General features: G+C 47.7%; 1 protein-coding gene and 1 long non-coding RNA gene across 5 annotated transcripts in view; one reads left to right on the top strand and one right to left on the bottom strand.

Moving 5' to 3' along the window:
- IKZF3 (IKAROS family zinc finger 3) overlaps positions 1-13,137 on the top strand; it is a 97,265-nt gene extending 84,128 nt beyond the window's left edge. For all 4 annotated transcript variants that reach the window (XM_010330656.3, XM_074388698.1, XM_003942839.4 and 1 more), the window contains one exon: positions 8,015-13,137. In XM_010330656.3, the coding sequence (XP_010328958.1) occupies positions 8,015-8,718 (704 nt within the window). In that variant the 3' untranslated portion in view covers positions 8,719-13,137. The remainder of the gene's footprint in view (positions 1-8,014) is intronic.
- Positions 13,138-13,850: 713 nt separating this feature from the next.
- LOC141581868 (uncharacterized) lies at positions 13,851-19,585 on the bottom strand. The gene is made up of 2 exons (XR_012514663.1): positions 19,535-19,585; positions 13,851-16,643 (listed from the first exon to the last, which is right to left on the bottom strand). It is a non-coding gene; the product is annotated as an uncharacterized LOC141581868 (long non-coding RNA).
- Between the last annotated feature and the right edge of the window lie 454 nt (positions 19,586-20,039).

The following is a 20,039-nucleotide window of genomic DNA, read 5'->3' as shown; positions in this document are numbered from 1 at the left end:
TTTTCAAAGGACAAGAGACCTTCCTTTGCACATACAGTCCTTTAGGGGTTTTCCTCCCTCTGAATCTTGTTCTCCTGTTATAAACTTGTTTGACTACACTTCAAAGTAGGCCATCCTCAAATACTTGGCTCAAAATGGATTTCTCTCTTGGATGGAGAAGAAAAATGACTACATTTCTGCATATTTCTCCTGATTTTTATTCTTTCCCAAAAAAACAGATGTTATTCAGACCAAAGTGGTTACCATAGCATCTCCTTATTTTAAAAGTTTTATGTATTACTTTATTAAAGGAAGTTTTCATATTGAAAAGAACATTAAAAAAAGATCTCACTCACCTGTGGTAAACATGTTAATGAGGTTTTGACACTTCAACAAACCATCGGTTCTCCCTGTGAAGTAACTAATGAGAAATTGCCTGCTTTGGTTAACAGCAACAGGAAGCAGTTTTAATACCTGTTTTCTAAAAGAAAAAAGTATTTTTCCAACCCCTTCCCAAAGGCCTAAAGTCCATAATCCCATAAGCATTATAATGTCATAGCATTTTAGGGATATTAGGAAGCACCAGTGAGGCTCTTTTACCATGGAAGGAAGGAGAATCAGAGAGGTGGAGGGACACAGCTGGCAGCCGACAGAGCAGCGCCAGACCTTGGCCTATAAGCGCTGCAGTCCAGGCCCTTCCTTTCCCAGGAGGTGACCAAGAGCAGTGCATGTCATATGGGGGGATTTGGAAAGTGAGGAGTCTGGTCGTTGAAAGTTGGTGGGAGAGGCCAGGTGCAGTGACTCACGCTTGTAATCCCAGCACTTTGGGAGCCCAAGGCAGGTAGATCACTTGAGGTCAGGAGTTCAAGACCAGCCTTGGCCAATATGGTGAAACCCCATCTCTACTAAAAATACAAAAATTAGCCAGGTATGGTGGTGGGTGCCTGTAATCCCACCTATTTGGGAGGCTGAGGCACAAGAATCACTTGAACCCAGGAAGCAGAGGTTGTAGTAAGCCAAGATTGCACCAGCCTGGGTGACAAAGCAAGACTGTTTCAAAAAAAAGAAAAAAGAAAGTTGGTAGGAGAAAAAAGTCCCTCGAAGAAGGGCAATTGTTCTCCCTCAAGGGTGATTCTCTTTAGAAAAGACGTCTTCCCCGGTGACTCCATGAGAACAGATGACATCCATATAGCACTTCCCAGTGTCTCACAGAGGACAAAGACTGCTGCAGCAACCAAATGTGGTCTCCAGCTCAGCTTTCCCCAGCACCGCCCCCACAGCTCTCTCTGTTCTTCCCTCCTTCCTGTTTCTTCTTGTACTCTGGCTCCCCTCTGTTTTCCACCTCCTGCAAGAAGTGTTAGTTTCACCTAGGTTGAGATCAGAGCCATGATGATGATTGGATATTCCATTTTTTCTACTTACCTGCTTTTTTTTGTTCATTTGCTTATGGATGTGTGCTGATAGTAAGAGTGAGAGGTAACGTGTGGGAAATTATATGACACAGCAGCAAACACATTTAAGTGACTTGAAGAACCTTAAGACTTAAAACCTGAATATTTCACCTTACCAGAAATACTGCATTTCTGTTATTTTTCTAAAGGTTCGATCATTTTGCCACCCTCTTCAAAAAACCTTTCAATGACTCCCAATGGAATAAAATCCAAACCACTCAGTCAGGCCTTCTGAGCCTTCCACAGTCTGTCTCCAACTTCTAATTTTATCATTTCAGCCAACCAGTCCTTTGCTTCAGCCACTGTGAACTCCTCCTCCCTCTTCTGTGTAATATCTCACTCTTTTCTGAATGCTGTCCCTCACATCTGCCCTTGAAAGTACACATTGTAGGCTGGGCGCAGTGGCTTATGCCTGTAATCCCAGCACTTTGGGAGACCAAGGTGGGAGGATCACTTGAGCTCAGGAGTTTGAGACCATCCTGAGCAACACAGTAAGACCCTGTCTCTGCAAAACAAACAAACAAACAAAAAAATCAAAAAATTAGCCAGGCGTGATGGCATGGGCTTGTAGTCCCAGGTACTTGGGCAGCTGAGGTGGGAGTATCACTTGAACTCAGGAGGTTGAGGCTGCAGTGAGCTGTGATCATGCCACTGCAATCCCACCTGGGCAACAAAGTGAGACCCTGTCTAAAAAAAAGAAAAGAAAAAAGAAACACACATTGTCCACATTCCCATACCCCTGTGTTCTCTGTCTGCCCCGTCCTCCCTCTGCACCCCAGGCAAGTTTACTAGTCTGCTTCTTATTATAGATATGACTGTCTCCACCACCACCACTACCATCACCTTTGATTACAAGGAGACTTTGAAGAAAATAATAGATTAACATTTGCCCCATATTAAATGTGGCATATTTGAGAAGTAGCTCATAGTTTTCTCTTTCTACTCTCTTGGCTACTCTATGCTTTGTTCTACCATGTACCATTAAGGATACCAATTTGTCATGAAATGATGTAAATGCTGCATCTCCTCTGTTGGATTGCAATTTTATTGTATTCCTCAAATCACCTAACATGGTGCTAAGCAAATCATAAGAATAGAGTGCTTCCACATGCCTGGCACTGTGAAGCACTTTATAGACATCGTAACAACTCTGTGCAGCATATACTTCTTGAACGTGTGTGCTGGTCCATGTGGAAAAAAACAGTTAACTGCCACTAAGCCCTCTTGCCCTCTGCCATGGGAACCACCGCAACAGAAAATCTAAAGTCACTGCTGGTGGTGGAGCTGTGCAGCCATGGGCCAGGTGGCAGCTGGGAAACAGCAGTCAATACTCAGACACATACTGGGCTATGTGGGCTCCTGGATTACATCCTGGTTCTCTGTTCACCAACTGGGCAGCCTTGGAAAGTGAATCAACCTGTTTGTGCTTTAGGTTCTTCATCTAAGAGACAATAATTCATACCTTAAAAGGTATCATACAAAAATTAGCCACGCATAGTGGCAGGCACCTGTAATCCTAGCTACTCAGGAGGCTGAGGCAGGAGAATCTCTTGAATCCGGGAGATGGAGGTTGCAGTGAGTGGAGATTGCACCATTGCACTCCAGCCTGGGTGACAGAGCAAGACTCCGTCTCAAAATTTAAAAAAAAAAGGAAACCTTAACAGGCTGGTAAAATGAGACAGTATGCAAAGTGTCTGGGATGGCACGGTGCATACAGCAGGGGCTCAATAAATAGTACTTATCATTATTGGAGTTATTGTATATAAGGTACAGTGCTAGGTACTGTAAAATATAAAGACCAGAAGTAAACATATTACGGTGGTGGGTCTTGCCCTTCAACCCTACAGAGTTCTGAATCCACATGCTCGGTTAAGGGCCCTTTTAGCTCTAGCCTGTGATTCTGTACTTCCAAGTTGGCACTTAAAAGCCAACAACCATATGTCCTCACCACATTGCATCAGTTCAGGTCAGGTGGTTGCTTAGTTTAGAGTTAACAAAGCCAAGATATGAGAGATTGATACCTTTAAAAAGAACCACGGGTAGGGAACGGCCCAGCCAGGCAGCCTTGGTTTCTAAACTTCGGACTTGCTACTACTGTGTGTATTTTTGTTGGAAGAAGACCTCCAATTCAGCCTGAAGCTGGTATCATGAATCACTCAAAGGTGTGATGTGATTGTGACTAGAAGCTGGACCAGATGCTCTGTGCAGGTTTGGAAGCAGTTACGCTCTTGTGGTTTGACTAACCTTTTTTATGAGTGTGTTACTAAAGAAACGTGAGCTGTTGGCTTTTCAATTACTGTAGTTTACCCTTTCTGAGTTTCATACACATTGAGTCATCGTGTCTACAGGTGACTGATAATCATCTGCACTGCTTAAGTTACCGTAACTCAGAGACGAGGGGATCTGATGATTACAAGTTGCATGCACGTGAACATCTGAGGCTGCCCCATCTCCTTAACAATGAACAATGGTCTGCGTTAACTACAGAATTTAGTCACATATTTCCACTCATCCAAGGGTTTATTTTCCTCTTACTGTTTCGCCTTTTACAATTTTAGCACTCAGCTGTTTTCTGACATATGCTGCAGGTGGTATAGAGTATGAAATTGTAGGCCTCACTAAGTAAAGCAAACTCTTGGGAGAAAGGATAAAAGCAGTTTGTGATGTGCCTACCCCATCCAGAAGCCTTCTGGAGCCTTTCTATTAGGTGAAAAGAGAAAAAGTTCCTCAAGGACCTCTGGTTTTTAGGGACTTGAACAGAGGTGGCCACACTGTAAAATCACCAATAACCTTAAAAAGGCCAAAAAACCAAAGTTCATCACTTCTGTGTCACATTCTAGGGAATGGGTGTCTGTAACCTTAGCTGGCTTTCATGTTCTAAGTCTTCCAGATGGCCTTGACCAAAGATATATCCAATCTGGAAACTGGAAATAAAACCCATTGATTACTTTGGCCAAGGTCTACTCTGCTGTTGCTTCTTATGGAGTTTCCAAGACAATTGTTTTTCTTTGCATATATATTCTTTTCTCTCAGGTATTCGTCTAGAAACTGTCAGGTTGGCCTTTAAGGTCAGCGGCTTGTGGGGATGCAAGGACAAATTCATCTTACAGGAATAGATCTGTTAGCTGGTTCTTCTGGCTCTAATTTCTCACTGTTCTTGTCTGCCTTACACATTACTGTTACATTAACCACAAGCCTGTCTTTTTCAAGGGCAGGTAGCCTTGGCTCTTTGTTCAAATTCAAACCCTACAGTGAGCCATTTGGAATGCCCATCATTTGGTCCTACCATGCATTATCTTTTTTCAGTGTTTCTCCAAATGTAGGATGCAAATTGCCAGCAGGCACATGGGGCCATTTAAAAACCTGGGTCCACACAGCAGGACAATTATTTTCTTTCCAGTTCTCTTTCAGTCTCCCAGATTATACTAAAGAGAAAGATTTAGACTTAATTTGATACCAGTTGTCTTTAACACTAGTCTCACCCTTGGTAATATCTGTTTTTAACAAAGGGGGAAGGGAGCTTAGTCTCCAAGTACTTAATATCTGATCAAAATGTTATGAAATGCTCCGTTTCTTTTTTTTTTTTTTTGAGATGGAGTTTTGCTCATGTTGCCCAGGCGCAATCTTGGCTCACCATAACCTCCGCCACCCAGGTTCAAGTAATTCTCCTGCCTCAGCCTCCCGAGTAGCTGGGATTACAGGCATGCACCACCACACCCGGCTAATTTTGTATTTTTAGTAGAGACGGGGTTCTCCATGTTGGTCAGGCTGGTCTCAAACTCCCGATCTCAAGTGATCCTCCCACCTCAGCCTTCCAAAGTGCTGGGATTACAGGCATGAGCCACTGCGCCTGGCCAGTGCTCTATTTCATCGTCTTTATTTTTCATAGTTACCTTCTACTTGAAAAATAAGTGATTCTGGTTTTCCATTTATGTCAGTGATATAAAGTTTCCTTAAAAACCACATTTGTTTTAGAAAAAAAAGTGAACCAAATCAAACAAAGAAAAAACCCAAGCACTTACCAAGTGTTTTCCATATGGCAGGACCTGTTCTAAGTGCTTTCCAGTGACCCTGTGAGGGAGATAACATTATTATCTTCACTTTACATGAGGACACGGAACAGACAGGTTAAGTGACTTGCCCAAGGTCACACAACCAGTGACCAATGGAGCCAGCATCAAACCCAGCCCATCTGACTTCAGAGTTTGTTTTCTCAACCACCATACTTCACTGGTGTGTAGATATTGCAGAATATGAAAGAAGAGTGAAGCCTGGGAAATCCTGTGTTTCATACTTCTTGATCTAGTTTCAGTCAGACTCTTACTGTGCATGTTCCATGTAGTCCCACCTCTCTGCCTTCATTCCTGCACTCTCCTCAACTAGGATGTCCTCTCCCCCTTCTCTGAAAATCTAAATCCTACCAGTTCATCAAGACCCTTCTCAAAATTTAGATTTTCCAAGAATGCTTTCCCTTCCCCAAGTACTTCTGAAGTTTCTGCATTCCCTTAATGCCTAAATATCAGTTTATACCAAATTGTCTTGCCTGTGCCTATATGTTACCTTATTATTCTTTTTACAGAACACATGTTACTTTCCTGTCTAAATGTCTCAAATGTGGGCATTTAGAATAAAAGCAAAGACCTCCATAGAGCAAAGCAATCCTTTTACAACCTCTTTTTTTTTTTTTTTTTTTTTTTTTTTTTTTTTTTGAGACATGGTCTCACTCTGCCACCCAAGCTGGAGTGCAGTGGCATCATTTCAGCTCACTGCAACCTCTGCCTCCCAGGCTCAGGTGATCCTCCCACCTCAGCCTCCTGTGTAGCAGTGTAGCAGGGACTACAGGTGCCCAGCTAATTTTTTTTTTTTTTTTTTTGAGACGGAGTTTCGCTCTTGTTACCCAGGCTGGAGTGCAATGGCGCGATCTCGGCTCACCACAACCTCCGCCTCCTGGGTTCAGGCAATTCTCCTGCCTCAGCCTCCTGAGTAGCTGGGATTACAGGCACGCACCACCATGCCCAGCTAATTTTTTGTATTTTTAGTAGAGATGGGGTTTCACCATGTTGACCAGGTTGGTCTTGATCTCTCGACCATGTGATCCACCTGCCTCGGCCTCCCAAAGTGCTGGGATTACAGGCTTGAGCCACCGCGCCCGGCCAATTATTTTATTTTATTTTATTTTATTTTATTTTATTTTATTTTATTTTATTTTATTTTAATTGTAGAGACCAAGTTTCTCTATGTTGCCTGGGCTGGTCTCAAACTCCTGGGCTCAAGCGATCCTCCTGCCTCAGCCTCCCAAAGTGCTAGGATTACAGGCATGAACCACCACACCCAGCCAACTTTTAACTTATAATTTTTCTCCAGTTCCATATACATAGGTCTTCTTTTTCATCCACTAAGTTGGAGATGCCTCAAGAACAGGAACTGGTTCTTCCAATCCTTTTGTTTTCTCTTTTTTTTTTTTCTTCTTTATTTTATTGCTGTATGGCAGTGACAAATTTTGGAATCTCAACATGCCTAGGAAACATTACAGAAGGATATGGTTTAGCAAATCTCTCCAGAATCCAGGCTGACAGAATGGAAAGGATCAGCAATGACCTCAGCCTCACCTCCAGCACTCCTAGCTTTCTCTCCCCTCTGCCCACCCCTCACCACTGAGCACATCTGCCCTCACTGCAGTCCCCATCCCTGCCTTCCCTGTGACCAGAGAGCCTCTGTTTTCTAACACACAACACCCACACACCCCGAAGGTGGCTAAACTCTGTTTTCAAAACTTCTCAGCAGTTTTACATGAGAAGAAGGAGAGGGTGACCACAAGTATATTTTTTCAGTTAAGTGTGAGATAGGCCCTAATGATCACGTGTGTATCAGAGACATATTTGCCAAGCAAAGGAAGAGAAACACACTTTAGGAAAGGGACAAAGACCATGATCTCTTCTCAAAAAAGTTTTTCTATAAATTTCCACATTTGAAGTTCTTTCACTTCAGTTTCAGTCAGCTAGGACGGTGAGTCTGGGGAGTAGCCAGTTGGAGTCTGGGGGGGCTATTTTCTCTGCCTCTGCAGCTATTTAAAAAGCTGCCAAGGGGAGGCACTGAGTGTCCCCACTCTGCAGCATTTCCGTCCCCCTGGTTACCTAATACTGCAAGCAGAAAATAAACAAAATAAGAGTTGGGAGTTGACTGTGTCTTAAGAGATCGCGAACTATGACAGAAGCCCCAGACTCCCGCAGGCTGGTAGCTCCCTTGTCCCTTTAGCCCCGTCCTCGTGTCCTGCTTCTTTCCCTCCTTCCTTGAGGGCTCCCCTCTGACCTGCACAGTGGGCCTACCTTACCACATGGCCTCAGCTGAACCACATCTCTGCCCCTCCCTTCTGCCTGCTGGCTTTATTTTAACCATCCAAACAAGGTGCTGCGGACCAGTGTCCCCTGAGACTTCAGCACCATGGGGAACCATTCTGCCAGGCTTAGTCTTCTTGGGCAGTAGGCAGCTTAACTTTCCTCCCTTTCTGAGGTCTCTGGAAAATACTTACATACTCTCTGCCTCGGCAGCGTTTCCTTTGTAACCCTCTTTGTCACTTGTTCCAGGTGAGAAGCGCCACTGCTTTGATGTTAACTATAATTCAAGCTATATGTATGAGAAAGAGAGTGAGATCATACAGACCCGCATGATGGACCAAGCCATCAATAACGCCATCAGCTATCTCGGTGCCGAAGCCCTGCGCCCCTTGGTCCAGACACCGCCTACTCCCACCTCCGAGATGGTTCCAGTTATTAGCAGCATGTATCCCATAGCCCTCACCCGGGCTGAGATGCCAAACGGTGCCCCTCAGGAGCTGGAAAAGAAAAGCATCCACCTTCCAGAGAAGAGTGTGGCTTCTGAAAGAGGCCTCTCCCCCAATAATAGTGGCCATGACTCCACAGATACTGACAGCAACCATGAAGAACGCCAGAATCACATATATCAGCAAAATCACATGGTCCTTCCTCGGGCCCGCAATGGGATGCCACTTCTGAAGGAGGTCCCCCGCTCTTATGAACTCCTTAAGCCCCCGCCCATCTGCCCAAGAGACTCCATCAAAGTGATCAACAAAGAAGGGGAGGTGATGGATGTATATCGGTGTGACCACTGCCGCATCCTCTTCCTGGACTATGTGATGTTCACCATTCACATGGGCTGCCACGGCTTCCGTGACCCTTTCGAGTGTAACATGTGTGGATATCGAAGCCATGATCGGTATGAGTTCTCGTCTCACATAGCCAGAGGAGAACACAGAGCCCTGCTGAAGTGAATATCTGGTCTCAGAGAATGCCCCTAAGTGTTCAATATCATTTCTAAAAATCGATAACCTCACCTAACAGATTGCTCTCAAAACTTACTCACTTCCAGACTCCTTTTCATACCATTTTTAGCTGGGTTCACATGGGGAGCCAGAGATACACTGTCTTCCTTCAGAAATTATTCATAGATCCAGCATATTATTTACTTTTGTGAAATCTTTGTTTTCCCATCAGGGACTTGAATTTTATGGAATGTAAAAGCCAAAAAGGTATTTGGTCATTGTCTTCTGCAGCAATAGAATGAGCGGTCCCAGAGATGTGCTACATGAGACATTCTTTCCAAGATATATCAACCATGTATGGAAAAGCCTTTCAGTCATGTGTGCAAATCCACAAAGAGGAAAAGCTGACCAGCTGACCTTGCTGGGAGCCTCACCCTTCTGCACTTCTTCACGGGCTGAAGGATTAGGATATGACAGGCTAAGAGTAAGAAAAAGAACGGCCATAAACTAAGTATCTGTTACGAGTTAACTGAAGACCCCATTCTCCAAGCGTCAGATTCATTTCCTATGACAACATTTTTTTAAAATGTCATCTAATGGCACTTCTGCTTCTACCCTTTACCTGCCCATCTCCAGTGAAAAGCTGAGCTGCTTTGGGCTAAACCAATTGTCTACAGGAGAAAAATCTATGCCAGAAGAACTGATGGTTTTAAATATAGACCATCATTGAAACTCCGGAAGGTTGTCCACTGTGGATAATGGTATCCCTTTCCGTTGGTCAAGGTTGGAAGGGCAAGGGTATGATAAAGGGGGAAATGGTTTGGCAGCACCAACGGAAAAAAAAACAGCTACCTGAAAGTTCCTGAAAGAGTTCATGGAGAATTGGTAATACAGACCCAAAGCCAATTTGCCAATGATTTTTTTTCCATTAAAAAAATCCAAAAAGTGTGGCTTAGCCTCCCCCTCCCCACAGGAGAGGAACTGGAGATAGACACCATGTGTGTTTAGATCGGAGCTGAGCTCCAGGATGGGGTGAAGAGGGATACCTCTACTGACAGGCTCTCCCTGATCAGGCAGGCTTTGGCCCGTTTTTACCTATTTAAATGGAACTGCTGTATTCCATGAAAATTCCTGAAAGTCTGATCACGGTTCGGCAAATGTATAAGTCATCCTTGCCACTCACAATGTGGACATACTATCAGGAGGAATGCTGTTATCATTGTAAAATTAGCACTGGAATAGGGAGTGACAAAATCTGTTTGCTAATTAGCTATATGACTTTGAGTAAATCATTTAATATTTTTTCTTAGACAGGATCTCACTCTGTTGCCCAGGCTGGAGTGCAGTGGTGCAATCGTGGCTCACTGCAGCCTTGACCTCCCCAGGCTCAGGTGATCCTCCCACCTCAGCCTCTTGAGTACTGGGACTACAGGCACGCACCACCATGTCTGGATAATTTTTGTACCTTTTGTAGAGATGGGGTCTCACTATGTTACCCATCCTGCTGGTCTTGAACTCCTGGGCTCAAGCAATCAGCCTGCCTCAGCCTCCTTAAGTGCTGGGATTACAGGTGTGAGCCACCACACCCAGCCTCATTTAACTCTTGAAACTTCATTTCCTGCCAGGCTCGGTGACTCACACCAGTAATCAAAACACTGAGAGGCTGAGGTGGGCAAATCGTTTGAGGTCAAGAGTTTGAGACCAGCCTGGCCCATATGGTGAAGTGCTGTCTTTACTAAAAATACAAAAATTAACTAGGCAGTAGTGGCATATGCCTGTAATCCCAGCTATTCGGGAGGCTGAGACAGGAGAATCTGGGAGGCAGAGGTTTCAGTCAGTGGAGATGGCCCTTCTACACTCCAGTCTGGGTGACAGAGTGAGACCCTGTCTCCAAAAAAAAAAAAACAAAAACAAAAAACCTCAGTTTCCTCATTCATAAAATAGGAATTGGATTTAAATGTTCTCTTGGGTCCCTTCTAGCTTTAAATTATTATGTGATTACGCAGTAACCACAGGTTATTGTTTAAACCTCCTAATGTATGGATATTAAGCAGAGGAGTATTTATATGAATACGTGTTTCACATTCCTTTGGTATGAAAATGGTGTGTTAAGTTTTTCCTTTAATCACTGAGTTGTGAATGTGAAGAAGGTGGTGGAGAGGAACAAAAAACAGAAAGGTATTTTGATCTTGCCCCAAAGCATACACACAAATTGGCAAATGCAGCTGTTTACCAAAGCCTTTTTTTTTTTTTTCCTTTTTAAGAAATTATGTTAGGGAAAATAAATTCTGCTTCCAGAGACAACTTCATGGAACCTATTTACAAATTAAGAGTCAGCTTTGTGAACATTTCTACCAGAGCCAAGAATCCCAAATTCCTGGTAGATTAGCGTTTTATTTCTAAAGGGCTTATGCATTCGGCTCAAACTCAACTCGTCTGTGTGCTGCCAGTAATTAAAATGCTCCACCTCAGACTGCACAAATGGCTTATCCTTCTTTGTGGCATGGCGTCTGTCTCAGGAAAAAGGGTTTTATGAAATTCCATGGCAACAGTCCCAACATGTTTGAGATTTCAGCTAAAGGAATGGATGTATTTTGGTGTGTAGTCTTCAGTATATCACTGTATTTCCATAATACTAGACTCCAAGCTATGCCAGATTGCTTATTCCCATTGTGAAGGAGGAGTTGCTCATTATGTTCTTGAAATATCACACATCCTGTTGGTTCTTCAGGGGACAAGAGAAAGAGAATTTGGAGGCAGGGATTAGTAAAAGAGAAAACTAGGGAAAGGAAGCCTTTCCATCAGATTAGTGTTCAAGTCTTTGCAGAGGAGACCAACTTTTTTTTTCTTGAGACAGAGTCTCGCTCTGTTGCCCAGGCTGAAGTGCAGTGTCGCAATCTCAGCTCACTGCAACCTCTGCCTCCTAAGTTCAAGCATCTGCCACTGCTGGGCACTGAAGCCCTGGAGCAGCGCCAGGCAGGACCTGTAGTTTCTCATGCAGACTCCCTCTGAACACAAGCCGCATAGGCCCCTCTGCTTCATTTCCCACCAGCCTTCCACTATACACCCAGGAGGCCACGATCTGAGGAACCGCCAAACCCATGAAAAGTTTCCTTGCAGCCAAGGTGACAGAATTGGGCTGAGGGTGGAAAAGAAACAGAACCAGTGCTCCAGGTATTTTTTATTTTTATTTTTGTATATATATATTTTTAGAAGACAGGGTCTCACTATGTTGTGTAGGCCAGACTCAAACTCTGTGCCCAAGCAATCCTCCTGCCTCAGCCTCCCAAGTAGCTGGAATTACAGACAGGCACAAACCGTACCCAGCTTTCCAAATGTTTTCGGTCACTGTTTGAAGTGTCGCATCAGTACTTCCTATGGAGAGAGAACTAAATAGAAGTGTCTCTCCTGTGACCCACCTCCACCACTACCAGGAAAAAAAGAGAGAGAGAATGAACTCATTAGTCTTTAGATTCCTCAAGTCATTCTCCCAAAAAGATATTTGCCTTGGCTTAGATAAGCCAGCTAATCTTATGCTTTGTGACTCATTCTAAGCTGTTCCTGACACAGCTTCTGCCTTTGTCAGTGACAACATTTTTTACCTTTAAATGCAGTGCTTAACATTTGGTTAGGCCCATATTCAAAATAGCCCAGATAGAAAATGACCTCAGATTTTAACCTCCTAGGCTCAAACAATCCTCCCACCTCAGCCTCCCAAGTAGTTGGGACTATAGGCATGCCACCACACACAGCTAATATTTTGTACTTTTTTGCAGAGATGGTGTTTCGCAATGCTGCCCAGGCTGGTCTTAAACCCCTGGGCTCAAGCAGTCCGCCCACTTGAGCCTCCCAAAGTACTGGGGTTACAGGCGAGAGCCACTGAGCCCAGCCACAGCCAGATTCCTTTGGCAAACAGAAATGTTTAAAAACACAAAATTTTGCTCAGTTGAAACACTGTGTCAAATCTCACATCAACATAGTTTTTCTTTTTGGCTTTGTTTCATGAGGAACAGACAGAACATAAAGTTTTTCCAAGCAACATCTGTATCACTATTATTCTCCTACTTCCTGCCCCCCCACCTCCCCACCCCCTATTGAATGTGAGGTTTAGAATGTTTTAAGGAGGACTGGGCACAGTGGCTTACGCCTGTAATCCCAGCACTTTGGTAGGCCGAGGCAGGCAGATCACGAGGTCAGGAGTTTGAGACCAGCTTGACCAATATGGTGAAATCCCGTCTCTACTAAAAATGCAAAAATTAGCCAGGCATGGTGGTGCGTGCCTGTAATCCCAGCTATTCAGGAGGCTGAAGTGGGAGAATCACTTGAACCCAGGAGGTAGAGAAAGCAATGAGTCGAGATTGCACCACTGCATTCCAGCCTGGGCGACAGAGTGAGACTCTGTCTTAAAAAAAAAAAAAAAAAAAAGTTTTAAGGAAAAAAAGCAGTATTTCTGTTATATATAATCCCAGGTGGTAAGACCACAATGGAACTGTTTCCTTAAAGTCCTCATTTAAAGCCCAATGAAAGGAGGCATGTTGGACTCTAGCAGAGATTTGGAAACTCTGGGAAACTCAAGATTTGTGAAAGAAGTTGGCCATCTGAGGACTCAAAGCCTCAGCATTGGGACTTGTGAGTTCAAGAAGGAAAAAGAAAAGGGAGTGGTGAAACTTTGTCCTAAAAGTTAGCACCAGGAACAGAAGGAAAAAAATGACATATATTGATACCTCATCTTTTAGAGAATTGGAAACTATTTTTGTGTTCACACAGAAAGTATAGTTCAAAAAAACCTCTATATCCAGAGGTCAGACAAGGAGAATGATTTGAAATATACGTGCTGATAAAGGAGGACAATTTTGATCTGAAACCAACGGCTGGACCTGGGCCATCTCAGGAAAAGGACTCTATTCTCCAAGGCTGCACGACTAAATGGTTCTGAGAATGAGCCCAGGATTGAGACTCCTGACCCATTAGGACCGTGGACTCAGAAGAGTCTGAAGGAGCATTGTGGGCTTGAAATTTCTGAAAGCTTGTAAAGTAACACAAGACTGCGCCTCTCCCTCACCCCAGCTGTAGATATTCTGTGCCCCACCAGCATTGTCAAGATACACAGGTTTTTGCACTTTGAAGAAACTGGATGCAAGTTTCCTTTTTTTTTTTTTTTTTTTGAGACAAAGCCTTGATCTGTTGCCCAGGCTGAGTGCAATGGCGAAATCCTGGCTCACCTGCAGCCTCAACCTCCTGGGCTCAAGCAACGAGTGATCCTCCAGTCTCAGCCTCCCAACTAGCTGAGACTACAGGCATGCACCACCACACCCAGCTAATTTTTGTACTTTTGGTAGAGACCGGGTCTCACCATGTTGCCCAGGCTGGTCTTGAACTCCTGGCCTCAAGTAATCTACCCACAAGTAATCAGCCTCCCAAAGTGTTGGGGTTACAGGAATGAGCCTCTGCGGCCAGCTTGAGTTTCTTCTTAATACTGTATTACAATAGTGGACTGTCTTATGTGTTTATATTGATGAGCTATTTCAAATAGGAATGTTAATGAGTGTATTAAATTTTTGTAAGGATATACCTTCCAAGGATGTTGTGAGGTTTTCCATAATTTTGTATGAGAGCTAATGTTACCTTTGAGAGGTGGTGTGGATTATGTGGGGTGGTTGTAAATTTTCTACTGTATGTACCATGACCTAAATTTAAAGACATGAAAAATATCCAAAGACCATACTAGAACATAATAGTAATTCTTTTACAAATGAATTATGGATGTAAATGATCTCTAACGCAGTTTCTTTCATGTTGTTTTAATGCACAAGGGCAGAGGATCTGCTGACCCTTGGAACCAATGTGAGCTAACCACGTGCTACAGACACTTCATGGTGTCGCACCCAGGGAAGTGGAAGCGCTTTGCTCCCTCACTGTCTGTGAGTCCTCAACCGTTAGTTCCCCCGCAGAACTTGAGCTTCTTCAAATGGTTCTCACTGTTTATCTCTCCATGGACCCCACTCCAGAAAACCTAGAGATGAGTCCCAAGATGCCACCCACCTTCCCCAAGCCCTTGCCACACATCTATGAATTCTATTTCACACTCTGAATGTAAGTGCAGCTTTGCTTCTTCCTCTCTTGAAAAGGCTGAGAACACACGTTTTAAAATGTTAGGAAAATGGGGCAGCCTTAAAAATGACTGATCCCACCACCAGTGACTCATGTATACTCCAGGCTAGCAGACAAGGCCCTTTTTGGTGGGCCTGCCTCTGTGGGTTCACAGAAACCAAATTACTGTGGGTTGCAAAGAATTAGCAGGTCATTTACAAAGCAGACATCCCTTCCCCAGACGGTGGTTTTGCATGCTCAGGTTCTCAGTCTGTGAGCTTTGGTGCAGGATCATTTTGGCTACTGGAAAAACCATAGCTTATTTTAAATTTCTGGTTGCCAAAGCCACCATACGTGTGGTCTGTGGATGACCATTGTCTGCAGAATGACGAGAGAGGAACAGAATGTGGTTTGGGGCTCAGGGTGGCCTTCCCACTGGGAAGGAAAGCAGGAGGGAGCCCTTGCCCTGCGTTTTGACACAGCCTGTGCTCACAGCCTCTCCTCTCATCTTCGTTTCTCAGAAATGCCCTCCCTGCCCAGTAATGACTTTCCCTTGTCACTCCTATGGAGTTCTACCCGGAGTCCGACCATGTGTAGCACTGTGAAGTTTACTCCTTTGTAAAGATGGTTTAAAGAAAGTCAGCTTCTGAAATGTAGCAATGCTAGCCCTTGCCAGAACCCTGTAAGAAATAGCCCTACTGATAGTTTTCTAGGTTTATCATGCTTAATTTTTACACTGAAAAATAAAAAAATCCTGGTATGTTTGAAATGAGTCCTTGTGCATCCTTATCATTTGCAGCTGCTGCTGGCAGGATGAGGAGGGTTTCATCCCGACCCAAGGAATACTTTCTTAATTGCGCTCCTCTATTTCTTAAAGTCCAGTTATCAAGAACAACGAATTGGCCGGGTGCGGTGGCTCAAGCTTGTAATCCCAGCACTTTGGGAGGCCAAGGCGGGTGGATCACAAGGTCAAGAGATCGAGACCATCCTGGTCAACATGGTGAAACCCCGTCTCTACTAAAAATACAAAAAATTAGCTGGGCATAGTGGCGCATGCCTGTAATCCCAGCTACTCAGGAGGCTGAGGCAGGAGAATTGCCTGAACCCAGGAGGCAGAAGTTGCGGTGAGCCGAGATCGCGCCGTTGCACTCCAGCCTGGGCAACAAGAGCGAAACTCCGTCTCAAAAAAAAAAAAAAAAGAACAACGAATTATCACTGAAATAAGGGTTCTCACCTGATGCCTTGCTGAGCCTACCACTGGGATCCTGCCGCTGGCCCCTGAACCCACGTGATGGGGTTCTTGGTCCCACTGGTCCTTAGTTCACTAAGGAAACTGGAGGAGGTTCCGGACCTGGACTTTGCATGATCAACACATTCAGCACGGTGCACCCCTCTTCCAAGCCGCTGCTCTGCCCTCCTCCCTCAACAGAGATTCTTCTTAAAATACAGTCAAGTTCCAACTTTTTAATGTCTGGGGCTCACAGACATCCACATTGGGAAACTTGGGTTGTAGTCCTTAAACTTGACCCTATTTAAATACAGTCTTTAGAAACCTGGAGACCCAAAACCAAGGTGTTAGGGGGAAAAGTCCTGGGAGAGTGGCAGAGGGATGGGGCTGCTTTCTCCCCATCTCATGATTGCATTCTCTCTTAGAAAATGTTAGAGAAGGTAGACACTGTCTAGCCTCTAGTACCTGGAGTCCTGGTTCCAATCCCAGCCCTGCAGCTCTCAGGATGAGCCCAGACACTTGACTTTCCCGTCTGAGCGCTGATCTTTCCCGGAGTCAAGGATCTCTGAAGGGCCTTCTGGCTGGTACTCCTAAAGCACCCTCCATTTTCCCTCTTCTGTGGAAGAGGCATGAGAAAGATGGTCTGAAGTCTAGGACTAGCAATGTGGGGCCAGGCTGGCGGCGGCGTCTTCTGGCTCTATGATCAGCACCATCTCCCTCCCATCAGTACCCCAAACTGTCCAAGCAGGCTGTGGGGTTTCCCAGGCTCGCTCAAACTGAGGAGGAGAAAGGAATGGCACGGGCGCCTGCCTCTGCATTTTAGCACTGAATACATTCAACAATGGCCCCTCAGTAGCTGGTTTTCAGCCCTGGAGAGAGGATTATATGGCCTTTCCCATCCCCAAACCCTTTCCAAAGCAGAAGCAGCTCAGGCAGAAGACAGGGAAACAGAGAGACCCTGACCCCCTTTGCCAGTACGCAGTGGCGTTGGGGCCAAATGGACTGCTGGCCTGAGAAGAGTTTTCCTTCCTGATCCTTGGAAGCTGATTCAATGCCCTAGAGGGTGGGGGGTGGACCTGGCAGTGAAGGCCACCCACACCTGCACCCTCCTCCTCCCCCTCCCCCATCATGCAAAACCCGGGCCATTCACTTAGGCTGCTGTGTCCAAACCTCCACCTGCAGGCAACTGCCACCCGAGGGCAGGCAGGGGGAAAGGACCTAGCTCCCTGCCCTCATCTCCTGTCCCTCAGAATCCAGGGTCTGAGGGAGAGTGGGGGTGACAGCTCCCAGAAGACCAGAAACACTGGCCTGAGGGATGGTGGAGGGGCACGTTCGGTCCAGGCCACAGTTCCAGCTGCGGAGCATTCCGGGATCAGACGGTTGTTTGCATAAAAGCCAAAAGCCACTGCACCTGGGGTGGGGAGGCCCTCTGGGGAGGTGCTCCCTGGCTTGGGGGAGATGGGGGAAGGAAGGTGTCATGGAAAGTCCCTGAAGGACACGGGGTGTTGAATTTGCTGTGGTTTTGTTTTTAACTCTGTCTTGACCTGTGAAGTAGGCAGCTGCCTCCCTTCACCCCAAATAACAGACCTTCCCCCAGAATAACACACACATACCCAAGGAAAGGGCTGCAGTGGAAAGGCCTGCGGGTGATGTCAGCTGCCCCCCTTCCCCAGGAGTGAGGGGGCAGGAAGCCCCGAAACAGCCTTTCCCATCACTTCGCCTCTCCACCCCAGTCCCCTGGCCCCCTGGCCCAGAAGAGCTGCCTAGGCAAATAAACCACAGCCCTGGGGGTAGCGGTGGATGGGAACTAGGGGGGCGCTGCCACCTCCTCCCCCAGGCTTGTCCTTCCACCCCACAATCTCCATCTCACCCCCACTGGAATTGCATTCTCAGTAACTTACTGAGAATGTCTCACTCACAGACCTCAGCTGCCCCACTAGACTCCCGGGGAGCTGTGTCTCTCTGCGTGTGCATGTCTGTCTCCATGTGCACCTGTCTCTCTCTCCGAATATCTTTCTGTGTCTGTCTGTGTGTGCGTGTGTGTCCGTGTGCACGTGCACGTGTCTTGTGTGTGTGCTGGGGAAAAGCAGGCAGTCAGTGAATCCAGCAAAGCTCTTAAGTCCCAAGCAAAAGACAGCCAGGCGCAGACTCCTGCGAGTATCTGGAGTCCTGGTTCCAATCCCAGCCCTGCAGCTCTCGGGATGAGCCCAGACACTTGACTTTCCCTTCTGAGCGCTGATTTTCCCCGGAGTCAGGGATCTCTGAAGGGCCTTCCGGCTGGTACTCCTAAGACTGGCCTCAACCTCACTGCAGCAGCCGGGCTCCAGGCCTTCCCTCTCCCGCCTCTCCTCACCGGGCGCTGGAACTACAGTAATAGTGGCCCTGCCCGTGACCCTCTCAAGAAGTCACTGTCCTAACTGCTCTATCAAATTCCAATCCTGGCCCCCAGAGGTAGGGGACACCTGTGGAACTGTAGGAGGCTCAGAATATGCGCGCTGAGGCTGGGGCTGAACCCCAGGCCCCTACTCTTTCTCAGGTTCTCCTCTATATTCTGCGTAGACCCCAACCCCAGATTCCCGGCCGGCAGGGGTGCCTGGGAGAGGAAAGCGAGGCCGACGAGGCCGACGGAGATGCGGCAGGGGTGCGGCGCGCGGTGGGAGTGAGGGGGGTGTGAGGGGAGGGGCGGCTGCACTTCTGAGAAACAGCTCGGCGTCTCAGCAGCCCGCAGCCTAAGCCCCTGCCTGCGGCTTCACAGCTCGCTCCTCCCGCCGCCCACGCCGCTCGGGGCCTCTCCGGGGGTCGGCAGCCCCGGCGGAGGTGGTGGCTGCTGGGGAGGAAAGCAGCTCTGGGGACAGCAAAGGGGGGGTGGGGGTGGACATGGAGGAAAGCGTGGGTCGCCTGACACCCCGAGAGGAAAACGCCTCCCCTCATCAGGGTCCCAAGCGCTGGATCTCGGCGTGCCCGCGTGTCCCCCTGCCGCCCCCACGCTGTCCCATCACAGCCCGAACGGGATCCAGAAGTGAAACTGTCAGGGTCACAGCCCAGCGCCGCCGCTGCGCCCCGCCCCGCCTTTCCGGGCACTGCCGAGGCGCAGGATCTCCCAGCGCTCGGGCGCCTGCCTGGGAGGAAACGGGGGAGGGGCAGGGGAAGTGCCCCGCGGGCATCTGCAGCGCGCGGTCGCTCTCCTCGGGGGTGTCCGCGCATAATCGCGGGTGGGAACCTCGAGAAACCCGAGCCCCGGGGAGGCCAGGCCGCGGCGCCCGCACTTCCCGCTACGGCCGCTGGGTGTCACTGCAGCTGCGCGGCTGAACCGGCTCGGCGCCGGCGGGAGGCGGGAGGCAGGAACGCTGGGACGCCGGGGCTAGGCCGCCGCGCCGCACGCCGGTCCCGCTCGCCCGCGCCCGGAGGCCCCCGCGGCACTGGAACGCGGCTCCCACACCTCCACCCGCCCGGCCAAGGGAGCACCCCCCGCCCCGCCCGCCGACCCTTAGCGAGGCCCGGACTAACCAACGCTCTGCGGCCACGGGCTCGTTGCTGCAGCGCCACGCAAGCCACGATACCGACTGCGCATCCCCCCGCGGCCTCGCTGGGCCGAGTTCAAAGAGCCGCGACCCCGACGCGCGCCCCCTGGCGAAGCTGGTGGCCTTCTCCCCGCAGAGGTGCGAGGAGTCGCCACGATCGCGGGTGGCTCGGTGGAGCCTGGCGCCCGTTGGCCCCGGCGCGCGCGTGCGGCCCGAGTGGTGGCAGAAGGGCGGGAGACGGGGCAGATCACCTGGCGCACCGGCCCAGAAAAGCTGGGAGATGGGTCCCCGGTACATCCTCCCCTACCCCAGCCTGGCCTGACAAGACTGGGGTCCAGCCTTACCCAGCCACCCCGCAGGCCCCAACACTAAGCTCATCCAGTAGATGTGTGGGGCAGGGTACCTCAGACTGGGAGGAAGGAACCCAAAGATGGGGAACCCGAGTCGGGACTGATGGGTGGAAGAGAGCCAGGCTGGGCAAAGAAGAGATT

Source organism: Saimiri boliviensis, chromosome 17 (genome assembly GCF_048565385.1).
Source record: "Saimiri boliviensis isolate mSaiBol1 chromosome 17, mSaiBol1.pri, whole genome shotgun sequence".
Lineage (NCBI taxonomy): Eukaryota > Metazoa > Chordata > Mammalia > Primates > Cebidae > Saimiri > Saimiri boliviensis.
The sequence above is the reverse complement of the archived record's forward strand: the minus strand, read 5'-3'. Positions and strand labels throughout refer to the sequence as shown.